The 14,483-nt window shown below is 35.0% G+C and overlaps 1 protein-coding gene across 1 annotated transcript; it reads left to right on the forward strand.

The window, feature by feature from the left end:
• The first annotated feature begins 6,069 nt into the window (after window positions 1-6,069).
• TRB1 (telomere repeat binding factor 1) lies at window positions 6,070-12,098 on the forward strand. The gene is made up of 7 exons (XM_089624347.1): window positions 6,070-6,276; window positions 7,422-7,614; window positions 7,752-7,972; window positions 8,259-8,343; window positions 8,840-8,923; window positions 11,289-11,633; window positions 11,729-12,098. The coding sequence occupies exons 2-7, from the start codon at window positions 7,465-7,467 to the stop codon at window positions 11,753-11,755; spliced, it is 912 nt and encodes a 303-aa protein (XP_089480473.1). The 5' UTR covers window positions 6,070-6,276; window positions 7,422-7,464; the 3' UTR covers window positions 11,756-12,098.
• Window positions 12,099-14,483: the final 2,385 nt, after the last annotated feature.

Below are 14,483 nucleotides of genomic sequence, written 5' to 3' on the forward strand. Positions count from 1 at the left end.
TTTTTTTTTTTTTTAGCTGTTGTAGTATTTATTTTGGTGACTTTTGCTTGTCGGGGTGTTATGGGCATTTTGAGAATTCTTCGAAAGCAACAAATTGCATTGCATTTGAAAGTTGGATAAAGTCGAGGAGAGAAGGAGAAGAAAGACAACGCCAAAAAGGAAAAGTTGGGACCAGCAACTTCCAAGCAACGGCAAAATTAACGACTCAATTCATATATTTTTTTTATAAAAAATTCAAATCGAGTTTGGCTTAGTAATCTAAATTTAATATTTATCGTAAAGTAAGTGTAATATTATTTTTTAGGAAAAAAGTAAATGTAATCGAGTAAAGAAAGAAACCAATAGTCAATCTACCGTTATCTTCGTATTTAAAATGGTGTATATTTACATCAATGCATTTTATTTTATTCGAGTAAAGAAGCAAAAGTCAATTTACTGTTATCTTCGTATTTAAAATGGTGTATATTTATTATTTACATCAATGCATTTTATTTTATTCAAACTTTATTTATTTTATTTTATACTACTTCCAACACAAAAAGAATATTCTCCTTTATCTCTAAATATTTTATTATTACTCATAAATGGGTCTTATACTAATTTATATTATCACCTAGGAGTTAATTTATTATCGGGAAAATAACAGATATATACCTTGTGTTTTAGTGAAATATTGAGTTCAATATTTTGTTTTTAAAAATGTCGAGTTCATACTGTCTATTTAACTAAAATGACGAAATTATACCCTAAAATGGATAACAATATCACAAATCTCCATTTTATCTTATATAAGAAAAATTGAATGAAGTCCAAACCAGTACCCTAACTTCCGAATTCCTAATTTTGAAATAAAAATAGCCTTAAATTGAAATTAAATAATAAAATTCATATCTCCCAAGAGATGACTTCATTCCGTGTTCGAATTGCAACTCTGAATCATGAATTCTCTGTTCGAATATGTGATTTTGATGACTATCAACTGTCGATTTTTATCTCTTTGCATTTTTCTGTGTTCTTCACGATTAAGAGACTCTTGTTTATTTTGTAGTTTCTAAATAAATTACATATATGGCGTGAATGAATAAAGATAATTAGTGTTTACATATAAATATTATAGTCAACGACAATGAAAACTCAATAAAAATTCAATAAAAAGAAGATTCGTGGTATTGTTTTCTATTTCAGGGTATAATTTCGTCATTTTAGTTAAACAGCGCGTATGAACTCGACGTTTTTGAAAACCAAAAGTTAAACTCGGTATTTCACTAAAACACAAGGTACACGTATATCATTTTTCCTTTATTAATTATCGTAGCTACAAATTAACTAAGTCCCGCCAAATATCACTTGTTTGAGAAATCCACTTCCCCCATACAAAAATAAAAGTAAGGAAATGAAATATAATATTAAAGGGCGAGTAATGGCACACCCGGTTGGATGTGAAAAATATATCCCAAGCTGGGGCTGGTAACATTAATCAAAACCGTGGCCGGGATCCCAACTTATTCGATGATAATTATTCATTTCTGAAGTCACTCTCAAGCTCCTTAAATCATATGATAGAAAAGTTTTGGTGAGCGAGTAATAGCTCAAATGTGTGATACGTCCCACTTAAAAATAAAGCTTCATTTTGCCAATCCAAAAGTCACGGAGCCAAAAATTCAGATTATCTAAGGATGTCATTACAACTCTCCTTGCGAAATTGGGATGGAACGCTGTTTGGAGGACAAAATTCCCCATGGTGGATCTTTTTTGAACCAAGTACTACGTGAGCACGAGATTCATAATGGAGGAACAAAACCTCCTATTCGTAGGCTTTTCAAGAGATTTTACATTCCCGACCTCTCCTCCGTTGATGCTATATAACATCATAGTGGGGTTGGGTTCGATTAATGAGTCCAAGTGTCTTCTTGCGATCGCAGTATCTCAAAGATGTAGCTCAACAAGCCCGAGCTTAAAGTTTCCAAGTTTATGGTACATAGATTTCGTTGTATGGATAGACAAAAAATAAATTAAAGATGCTTTAGGGGACCTGGTGGCTCCCGCCATTCTTAATATGTGTACCTTCCTGAGCCCTCAGATCATCGAGTCATCTGGACATGTTGCGCCATCCCTTCTACCAAGTATATCAAGTTTTGGGAGTCAATGCGCTCGCTTCAATTCAAATAAAACCTTTTTGGGTCTCTCTACGGAAAGAAAACCTCTACCCCTTCCAATTATTTATGTGGAAAGAACTATAATCAACGCCTAAGGTGCCTCGCGGCTCCAGAAACTTTGCGGCACTCTTCATTGAGAGCTTGGTCTTTTAGAGAGGTGTTGTTCACAGATAATTGAGGGACCGAGTGTATGTTTTATAACTTGAACTTGAAAATAAATTTTATTAAAATATGTGAAGACCACGATCGTCGCATATAGCCCTTGCTTCACCCACATGCTTGTCTTGATTCGAGGAGCGATACGTTAATCTTTTCCATGGTTCTTAAGATTATTTGATGGTTTTGTGTTGAAATGATGGATGCTTATTGTTGACGTGATAATTCACCTCAAACAGTCTCGAATTTTCATAAATAAAATTTTGAAATCGTTATGCTAATGTTGGGCCTCTTTGCGTGCTTTTGTTATAAGTATGATTTGCTAAAAATAAAGAGGAAGAATGAGAAATGGACGAACAAGTATTGAAAGAGCTTTTATTAATTTTAATTGTAAAGAATAGGTGTTGTCAATGATGCCCACAAGAAGAGCAGTAGTGTCTATTTATGTACATTTGATGTCATATAGTCTTACGAAGACTCTTACTTGTAATTGCTTATTCATTAATATAAAGTTGAAACGTTCATTCATTCTTTCTTTGTTTGAAGCTTTATGATAAAACCTTAGTCTTTTAGTCCATAAACAAACTTAACAACTTACGAAGAGACAAATGTAGATTTGCATGAACAAACTCTTCGTAGTTTGCTTAAAACGATATATTCGCAATCTAAGGGTCAAAGGACTATTGACCTCAGTATGATTGTTAGGAGAATCTATGATGTTTGGTTATGAGGCATTGAGAGTTGGAGACTCTATAGTTCTTCTAGGTATCTTCCGAAGGTACTGAATTGACCAGTGCACTTCTAGAGACAAGATAAGAACAAACCATTTAACCTCTTATGTCTCGAAGTCACTACGTATGAATTGCATCGTGCTTACCTTAATCCTGAAATGAGACATGTCATTTCACACCTTAGTATTCTCATTTGAGAAAGTCAGAGTTCGGACTCACTATGTGATTCCGAACAGGGCCTATTGGTGAAGTACTAAGTTGTGAGAATGTCATGAGTAACTTTGTGAAGTTCTCATAGATATGGAATTCATGTACAAGATTGCTGAAATGCAATGTATGTCACCTCATGCTTTGTTCCTTGGAGTGTGAATAAATGAACTGGCCAGTGTCCAAATTGAGTCCTGACTCTTTTGGATGAAACAATGTGACTTGTTAGCTCCTCGTCAATACATTGTTTCTAACTTATTCACAAGCGACAAATGAGTTGAGGAAATAACAGCTAGAAGGGTAAAATGGTAATTTAGTAAATCCCGACTAGCTGATGACATTCATGAAGGGTAAACATAGATAATATTCAGTGGATCCGCTCATCATAATTAGGTTGAATTCTTGAGTAGAAAATAAATTCATTTGAACCGAGAGATTTTCAGTGTCAACTCTTTAGTGGAGTCAGCTGGCATTAAGCTAAACTTGGAAAAGGTTTGTGAACTTTTGAGTCCAAGTGTTTAGCTCAAGCTTTGTTCATTTGGGTCCATGAGGTCACTGTCACGAATCACATCGAGTAGGAATAGTTAAACTGGAAGCTAAGTCAAAACAAGAACGAAAATTGTCAAAATGGTATTTTTGTCTTTTGAGACATAGGATGAAATGAATGTCAATATATTTTTTTGACCAGGCCATTTGATGACTTGATAATACTCGGCCATGACTTGATCATTGGGCCTTGTGAATTAATTTCATTTCATAAGAATTTCATTAAAAATTCTTAATGGACCTTTCTCATGTTGTCATGAACAAATGAAGAAGCTTCTAGAAGCTTCTTCTAGATGTGAAATGGGCGCCCAAATACCCAAGAGAAAGAGAGATTATTTTGTGCATAAATGTATCAAGATACTTGCCAAAAGAAAAAGAGGAAACAAATTTCCTCTATGAAGAAAGTATAAGTTCGGCCAACACAAGGGAAAGAGAGAGACAAACTAAATGAGGAAACAAATCCAAGGCTTATTGAAGCATATGTTGGACGTGCAAAGCAAGGGAAAAATAGGAAATAAGATTTCCTCATAAAGGCTTGGAAATTAAGAGGAAACTACTTCTTTCCAAGGCCAACCCTTCTCCTATAAATAGGACCCTCATTCCTCTCATTCTATTCATTCCACATAAGTTAGAGATTGAGAGCCTCTCTCTCTAGAACTTGTGGTTGCCGCCCCTTCCTCTCTCTCTAGTTTATTTTCGATTTTTGTTTTGGCACCTAGGTCCTCATTTGACCTAGTGTTTAGCTCTGCGACTTCAAGACTCATTCTTAAGTCGTAGTGTTTAAAAGTGCCCACTCACTGATTCCTTTATTTCGAGTGATTTAGTGATAGAAACTTTCGTGGTTGCTCGAGGTGCCGATGAAAGAAAGAGAGACGTGCTGCGAGGGGAGACGAGCGTTGCAACTTTCTAAGAGCTTCTCAAAGATCAAGCTTCAAGAAAGGTTAGTAAACTTCTATACTCATAATAGTTTTTAATTACATGTACTTGCTCTTTGTCTAGATTAGTAAAAAACTGTTTTTACTTGTAAAAGAAATTTTTTAAAATTCCGCCGCTTACCGAAGCGTTAATTATTTTCTTAAACCCTAGAACGGTTCCAACAATAGGTACATGGGGAGAGAGCAAAAAGTTTTGAACATAGAAATATTACGTTGAAAAATATAGATTTTGCGTGAGTATTAGAAATGTTGATTTTTGCTACAGACCTCTTGTATTTAAAACCTCCATATGGATTTCTGAGCTTTGTGTATTGCAGAAGACATATCACTGTTGAATTGGTCTCTTCCATTCATCTCACAACTTGTGTACCTCATTGATCTAGAATTAACGAGACACTTACGGAAGATACAGTTGATCTGTCATCGCTTCAAAGATTCGAGCATCTCATTGAATCGGTCTATAGGTAACCTATCAGTGTATTCGTTTGAGTAGAGCTACATAGGTTAACTTTGAGTTTTCGCGAGTCCTTTCGAGTATCCCCCGTATTTATTCATTCATTCCCGTCTCCAAATCCTTAAAGTAACTCTGCTTTGTGGCTTAATTCGGTGAAAAACGGTCCTCGGTATCTCTGTTGCTGACCTCAGACGTGTGCTTGAATGCAAGCTTGATTATGTCGAGGTCTAATATACACTTTATTTAAAGAGACATAGTTATACCAGCAAGTATTTTCTCAATTTTTTTTTTTTTGCAATTTTCAAAGGTTGAATGAAAGTTATTTTTTTGCCACTTTTTTATAATGTAATTTCGAATGCAGTATAGATGGATGCCATGCGTCCATCCACGGATTTACATGAGGCCACATGACCCCCTTCAATTTTTTATATTATATTTTGGGCCCATTTTTAAATATATTTTTAAAAAAATTTATCTTAAAAGTTTACAAATTTTTCTCACCTGTGATTTGTTTTTGTAAATTAGTGCCCCTCAATTTGTTTTTCAAATTTGCTTTCTGGTGAACTTTTATGACTCTGGTCATCGTCTCTCAACTTCTTTCAAAGTGCGACGGTACTCTTGGAAGTACAATGAGGCTGCCCACGCTTTGTGTTAGTGGGCAAATTCCTCTTCTTGTTTTGGCTTCCTTCATTTCCATCGGGATAATTAAATCTTGGTTCTTACCAAAAATAAAATAAAAAAATAACAAAATTAAAAGGAGAAAATAAAGGGGGTAATTAACAAATAGTTAGAAGTTGTAGTGGGTGGTTTTATAATTTACTGAAAAGTAATGGTGCTAAATGTAAGCTGCTTTTAATGCCAATTTGGCAATGGAGAAAAAAGGAATCTGAATGAATCCCAAAAAAGAAGAGGCGAGGCCTTCAATTCTCTCGCCACGCAGAGGAATTTGCGCGTCTCGACGACGGAGCGAAACTCTCTTGAAGTCAGAGTCTCACCCCAAAATTAACCATCAAAGACTCTCTATCGATCGTCGTCTTCAAACTATTACTCTTCGGCTTGTATTCTCGCCGAATTTCAATTTTTATCGCCTGGTAAATCAATTCGAACCTCGAACTTTATATTTTTTTTTCCGTCAAGATATTCTTTTTTGCTGGAACGAACTTCTCGTCTGATGGACATAAGTATATTTTAATTTCTGCGTTACATTGATTTTTTTTAATGGAGTTGTTGATTTTCTGTGAGTTTCTTTCTTTATTTTTTCTTCCGAAAATTGCAATTTTTTTAATTTTCTTTTCACCAGAAATGCGAAAAATACTCCTATGGTTTTTATTCATTTATTTATTTATAATTATTTGCGATGATTTGTATAAAAATGTTCTCGGCGAACGTATTCCGTGTACAAGTTTTCTTATCAATCAATTTTAGAAGGTGTAAAGAGGGACGTGAATGCAAGTGAATTTTCAATATTGAGCTTTCGGGCGGGGCTAGAATATTGGTAAATATGAGTCCCGAATAGCTCAATTCCTATTGTTTGCATTGGTCGATCCGATAGTTTGGTTGGTTCGAATATGAACTTGTGTCTCTGCCTTTGCAAGTGTTTTTGCTAGGCCTGGTATTAAATCAACTCTTAGTTGAGTTTGGTTTATCTGTAATCTCTAGGGGAGTCATCAAGTTTCAACTCCCATTCATTGTTGAGCCATTTGCGTTTTTTCGTAGATTATTTTTTTAGCTCAATTTTTACTTGCAGTCGATCACGGTTAAAGTGAAACCCTTGGACGTTCATTTAAGTTACGAGAACAATGTGTTGCTTAGCAAAAAATCTGAAGAATGTATTTGAATTTCGCTTCCATGCTTTGGAGATTAAGTGCAGTTTGATTACAATTTTCCCTTGGGAAGCCCAAGTAGTAACGTTTTTTTTTATATTATTTTTATAATTATTTAAATTTCATTCTTCCAGGAATTTCCTTTGGATTGTAAACCGCTTGTTTTCCGTTAAAGATTTTCTTTATATGTTCCTTTCCTTGTTTATTGCCTCTACATCTCTTGAAAGTTCATTGACATATATACATTCATGTACGGGATAAAATTAGTGTATTCTTATTCAGGTCAGCATATTCGTCCATTTGTACCTATATTCCTATACAATAATAGCTTTTTCTTTCTTTCTTATTCTTTTGGTTGAACAGTAGATCTTTATGTTGCACACATTTTTTTTATGGGCCATCGTGTTTTGCAGGTTGTAGCTTTTTTGCTCGGCGCAGTTCCTTCATTTATTACTTATGGGTGCTCCAAAGCAGAAATGGACACAAGATGAAGAATCGGCTCTAAAAGCTGGAGTTGTGAAGCACGGAGCAGGAAAATGGCGAACAATTCTTAAAGATCCAGAATTTAGTGGTGTCCTCTATCTGCGCTCGAATGTGGATCTTAAGGTTTGAATTTTCTATATATCGTGTATGCATTGCGTTGACGATATGGTTCAAATTGTAATTCTTACTTAAATTTTTTCAGTTGTAGCCTCGTAATAAACTAGCCAGTAATCGGTCCTTTTGGCATTTATATTGAGCAGGACAAATGGAGAAATATGAGTGTCATGGCAAATGGATGGGGTTCCCGGGAAAAGTCAAGAGTAGCGATTAGAAGGTTCCAACATGTTCCGAAAAATGATGAAAATGCCACTTCCAGTGTTGATGTTCAAAGTGACGATGAAACCACAGAAGTTGCACCTCTTCTGCTTACAAGCTCTGGTGATATGCAACAGAGTGCTGGGTCAAAAAAATCTATTATAAGGTAAGACACATTACAACTTTTATAATTTTTTTATTTTATTTTTGGATAATTTGCTGTATGGCATTCAGCAAAACGCAATTGCGGTACTTATTCCATGAGCAAGATCATATTTAAGCTTTTTCTTGCTAAATGGCTATAGCATATATCACCATTTTAGTTCATATGAGCTCTTAGGGTTATTATTGGAAAAATTAGCATATCGGTACGTTTCTTGGCACTTTCATTCATGTTCAACATAGTATGGGAAAGTCTTACCCTAGGGATGTACTTGCTTTTTATGTATTAGGTTGGATGGTCTTATAATGGAAGCCATTGCTAGCTTGAAGGAGACGGGAGGGTCTAATAAGACAAATATCGCTTCATTTATTGAGGTAAAATTTGCTGTACGTTCTGTTACTAATCGGTTTTTCTCTTGTACATCTTCTTGTATTGTGAGTATTTGATAAGTAAATCGGGAGAACAAGAACTGACTGGCAACACTAGATTGGAAGTAAATATTAAATAAAAAATAGTAATTAAACATAATTTGTTTAATCTTTCCTCTTTTCGGTTTTTCCGTTTTCGGGTTTGGCTTTTGGGTTGCGTGGTGGCATGGCAGTTTCAGTGTTTGCTCCGTCCTTAAGCCTTTCTCGTTGACATGCTTTGTAATCTTGTTACGGTTTTGCCGTTTTTTTTTATATAAAAACCGGTTATTTCTTAGGGAAAAAAGTAAAGATTAAACATAATAATCTATATATAGTAGAAGAGGGTAATTCTGGTAGGATATCTTATTTTCTTTATGATTTTCTATCCTCATGGATCTTTTTTAAGCGGTAAAAATGTTGCTTCTGCTCTGTACTGGAATAAGCTTGGGCTTTTTTTTTGTAGGAACAATATAGCGCCCCTCCAGACTTCAAAAGGTTATTATCAGCGAAATTAAAGTTTCTGACATCAATTGGGAAACTGGTTAAGGTATGATGCGTGGGAAGCTTTTTGCATTAATTTATACTCTTGAAGCAATATCTTATTTCAATTTCACAGTCAAAGTTATTCCTGATTTCTTAAAATCAAAGGAAGAGTTTATAAATTGAATCTATGATGATTTTGTCATGGTTTAAGTTCTTTTGATGCCTACTATCTAGACTCAGAATCTGTTGCATTTGTCCACAGATGTTTTTCTTTCTCCAATGTAAAAAAGAGAAGTTTTCCAAACATTTGCTGATTTGTTACAGGGTACTATACCAATATTAGCTTCAGGATTGAGGCATTTTTAAAAAAGGCATTTATGCTATGTTGGAAGCTGAGATATCCAATCACGTTTAATTCAAGTTAAAGCTATTTTGTTGTGACATTGCAACATGACTGGCTGATGATTTTGAGTTAACTTCTATTGCATGACACCTGTAGAACTTTACATGTCTCTGTCTGGGCTTATCCATCTTATTTTCTTGGAGAATTAGTGAACAAGTGTTCTCTTAATTGCTTTTAAAGATGATGTGTTAACATGAGAAAGTTTACCCAGATTGCTATTGCCGTCTGGCGCGTGGTTGTGGGGGAAGGTGTACGTTTTTTAATTTTTTTGTTCTTTTCACTTCTATACAGCGTGACATGACACGCGCGAGAGAGAAACATTGTTTCTTCTAGTGATTAAGATATCAAATTCTGGATCGCATAAATATTATGCTATTATCCTTATTTCCGTAATTCTTTCTTGGATTACCTAGTTTTCCTTTTGTAGTCAGTGAAGTAGGATTTAAACAATAAATAATCCTCCTTAACTACTTTTTTATTTTTATTTTTGTATGTCTTTCCTTTTTTCCTTTTTAGTGTCCGTTTTATTAACATATGCATATTGGGTCCGGGGTTAGGGTTTAGGGTTTTGTTTATACATAACTATTACCTGTGACTTCTTAAGAAGGACGTAGCGATCTGAGTTGGTAATGATTCTCTTTCTGTCTCTTTGCTTTCTTTTCTGTCATTGCGTACTTTATTTCCATCTGCTCCTTCCCTAATTCAGAGGTTTCGTATAATAGACGATGTTATAGCGTTGTGTCTAGGGTTAGACAGTTTGAATCCATGAGTGTCGTCGATATTGCGTTTTTTTGGTTATTTACTCTATTGTGCATCTTGGATGTACCTTATGATACATTTTCGTTTATAACTGATATCGGAGTTCGTTTTGTTTGACATCAAATTCAGTTATTTTTACAAGTTGGTCTATATCACCCACATATAGCCGCTCTTACCTTCCTTTGTTTATGTTGCTTGAATTTTATGTATGCGAAAGTTCATAGTTGTGCTGTCTAAAAAGCGCGAGAGTTATTATGTGTAATAATTAGTTTGTTGTATAGTAACTGCTGAATCAGAGTGCTGCTTTTATACTTTGTTTGTTTGATTTTGTATTTGACATGTCGATTTTGAAAGAGAATTAAGGCAGATTTTGAATAATTCCCCTTTAAGACTTCTAAGGAGTATTTGCTAATGACGGAAAATATGTATATATATACATATAATTTTCCCCCATCAATATCTTTGTGAGTTACCTTTATTTTACTCCTAAAGATTTCGACACTGGATTACTCTTTTCTTAATAAAATTTAGCAGCCATTTAATGCATTAGCGAAGGAATGATTTCGGGATATAAAATGGAACATCCAACCACTTCGTAGACATACAAATGATTAATCTTTATATGTTTATTACCAAAGATGAAGACGTGTACTATTATACTAGTAGTTCGGTCGACATTGCCACTGTGAAAATGTACATGCATTCGTAGCTTAGCTTATTTATATTAGTGAAAGTGTGACAAGCAGGCTCATATCTTAACATATAAAAACATTCATTGACGCAATTAGTACTGTCATCTCCTGAATTCAAGGACTCACAAAATGTGTCCATATTCTTCTGATCACTTACCGGTATATCTGTGTTAATTCGCAATATGTTTTTGGGTAAACAGTTTGTTCTTTCATTGTTTTCCCTTAACATTGGCATATAATCCCTTTCGCTATTGTAGTCAGGATTTGTGCTGTTTCATGCAATAGAGGAGCAAGTGTAAATTTCCATGGAATTCTTGGTTGCTCATAAATTTGTTTGCCATGGCTGAACTTAGGCAGACTAGGGGCTAGAAATATTGTTAACAAAAGGGTAAATTAGTAATTTACCAATGTGATTTCGTTTTCAGTACAAAATAGACGTTAGGGTCATGAGAAGAGTTATTGAGTTGGGTATTTTATTTTCTCTGGTTCAGCTTTCAAGTTGTGCGAACCGAGTATATCTATCAATAGTATTAGTAAATTTGTGTTCTTTCTTATGTGATTTTTTTTTTCAACAGGTGAAACGGAGGTACAGGATTGCGAGTGTGGACAAGAACCAGGCATCGTCATCGCTGATATTTGAAGGGCACAATATGGACTCTGGTGATTATGACTTTGAGAACGACGAACAGTTCATAGGCATGAGAGCCCAGATAGAGGCGGAGCTGGCGGAGATGAGGAAGATGTGTCCAAGGGACGCGGCCATAGCTGCCGCTCGGGCGGTCGCTGAGGCAGAACGAGCTCTTGCTGAAGCCGAGGAGGCAGCCAGGGAAGCCGACACTGCCGAAGCCGAAGCTGAGGTGGCAAATGCCTTTGCCGAGGCCGCCATGAAAGATCTCAAAGACAAACAGGCCCAGAGGATGGTAGATTTTTTTTTTTTTTTGATCTTCTCATATGTGGATAATATTGAATTGAACCACCTTTGTAGTTTGACTAACGGTGTTATGTTTTCGTACAGAAAAATGCTCAGGCAATGCGAGCTTGAAGAGAATGGGAGTATTCACAGAATGGCTTGGAAAAGAGGGTATTGCTCTAATCATCCGGATCAAGTTCTGGAGAAGATTGTCAGCCACCAACCAATACACTGTAGTTTCAATTTTTTATTTTTATTTTTATTTATTTATGGTTAGCACGATTGTTGCTTTTGTTGTTGTAAGTGATATTTAGGTAGGTAGGAATGTGCCAAATTGCCTAAAAATAATTTTGATCAGTAAAGAAGTCCATGGGTCGCCTTTTATTTATAATTATTTTATTTATTTAGCAAACAATTGGGACATAACTGAGCAGTTGAGCTTATGTATATATTTCATTGCCATATGATTTAGGAATCAGATGTTTTTGGTGAGAGAGTTTAGTTTATAACTCCAACTCCCACATTATAATTTTTTTTATTTATTATTTTGACATGACAGGTCTGAATCGCCTGATGCATCATAAGAGCTGCAAAAAATGGTCATTAGATCTTTGCGTGTCTCGTATAAATGAGTTTCTGATTGCACGGACTTCATGCGGGGTAATTCTGTTGCAATTTAATTTTGCTATGGATAAAATATCACAACGGACGTTGTCCGAGTCTTGATATTGTCTTACAAGGGTGGTTTACTGATCATCTTTTAGTGGGGGTGCGCGAACAGTAACGGAGCCAGGATTTCAATCAAGGGGGGCAAATTTGAGAAATATTTTTTAGGAGGGGTATTATTGAAAAAAACTTACAAATATGGGTCAAAAACATAATTATTAGTAAAATTTAGGGGTAAAATTATAAAAAATTATAAAAATTTGGGATTAAAAAAATAATTTTAAAAAATTGAAGGGGGCATTGGCCCACCCTGGCCCCCACCTGGCTCCGTCACTGTGCGCGAGTGAGTTGAGTTTGACTGTAGATTAATACTTCGTGTTTTTTTTTGTTTTTTTAAAATCTATTTTACTATGATTATACTTATAGTAGCTCTCGTTGTCATTCGTTTTCGGAATATTAAATATTTTGTGATTGTCAAGAAATTTCATGTCAAAGCCCAAATGAAGCAAAAAAAAAGGTCCACGAGAAATCCCAATTTGGACCCACCAAGACGAAGAACTCAAAATAAACGAGCAACGCGCGAGCACACGGAAGCAGAGCGTGCTCCTGTGTTCGTCATGCGCATTCGCAAGGCCTCTCGCGTGCGCTTTGCCTTCCTCCATTCCGATTTTTTGGGTTCTTTTCAACCCTCTCTTCACTAGAAATAGACCCCTCACTCAAGTGAAAAAGATAATCCATTCTAAACTCTCTCTCACTAGAAATAGTCACATCTTTTGGTCCGAAGCCGTTGCTATTGGATGCGACTAGTTGCATTCATAATGATTCCATGAGAACATAGATGACAGGAATTTGAGCGTCGGAGCACGCTCCAGAGGCACCGCCTCTGCTCCCTTCTAGCTTACTTCTTCTTTTTCTTCTTCTTCTTCTTCTTCGCAGATCTCCGTGACGAACGAATAATGTTTCTTGAGCTAGAGGAGCGACTTTCGAGTTCTGCACACCATGATTAGGCATGGCCACTTGGTTTGGCCTTGAGTCGACCCGCCCGAAGTCTTCAACGTTGTTCAATTTTCAGCGAAAATGACTCTTATTAGACTGGAGGTTTTTGCTTTGTGTAAAGCCTTTTCATAGGCTACAAGTCCTCCCTAAATTGCCGACGATAACAATTTTGAATTGATACCATTGCGATTGCGAGTGCTGCAATATTTATGATAACTTGACATCTTCACGATATTTAAGTGATTTCCTGGACTTTTTAAAATGGCATTCTTTGAATTACATAATTCTTTTGTTATTTCTTTCACTAAAATAGCAAGTCAAGGCTTCATAAACATTGTTTTATAAAGATCTAGTCAAATATGTAAATTTCATTTAAATTAAGTGTAATTTAATTTAATATATAATTAGAAGAAAGTGTTTGAAATTGCTCAATGAATATCCTCAATTAAAATTATAGCTCAATTTTTCAAACATTTATAATATAGTCAAACTCGTGTCTAGCTCTCACGTAACATGTCACAAATGTTTTATTTTATTAGTGTCATTTTCTTAATTATTAGATTTTTAGGCTAGAATTTTTATTGATACCTAGCTTATCTAATTTATGAAATCTTTTTTTTTAATAATACCTCACTTTTTATTCCTATTTAAAAATTTATTGTGTGCACTTCGTATTATATCCTTGCTTAAAGTCTCGTTTTCACCTAAAAAATAAAGGGCAATGTAGTTTAATAACCAACACAAATATTCATGTTTTAGAAATAGCCAACGTTTACAAACTTTTGGAAAAATAGCCAAACTGCCTATGTGGCATAAATGATAGATAATAAAAATTACTTTTATGACCTTAGCTTTTTAAATTCTTCACTTTCTCTCTCTCCTGATTTTGAATTCGTCACTTTCTCTCTCCTATTTTTTTTACCACATTTTTTTTTCTTTAGAAAAACTTCAAAATTCCATATCTATCTCATACGAATTCGAAATTGAGTGATTTCAAATCCTACGGATTCGTGGCACCGAGAGCTTCAAAAATAGATCCATTGTGTTTGATGAAAAATCATGTTTAATGCGTCATGTTTACGTGTGTTTGTAATGACTTTTCCATAAATATTGAATAAATTTCCATTTATTTCCAGATGATTTCTGAAAATTTTCAATTATTTCCATATCTAAGGCAATAACGTGATTTTTCTACATC

Source organism: Urtica dioica, chromosome 8, assembly GCF_054948205.1.
Source record: "Urtica dioica subsp. dioica isolate 48M chromosome 8, U.dioica_male_clone48M_v1_H2, whole genome shotgun sequence".
Taxonomy (NCBI): Eukaryota; Viridiplantae; Streptophyta; class Magnoliopsida; order Rosales; family Urticaceae; genus Urtica; species Urtica dioica.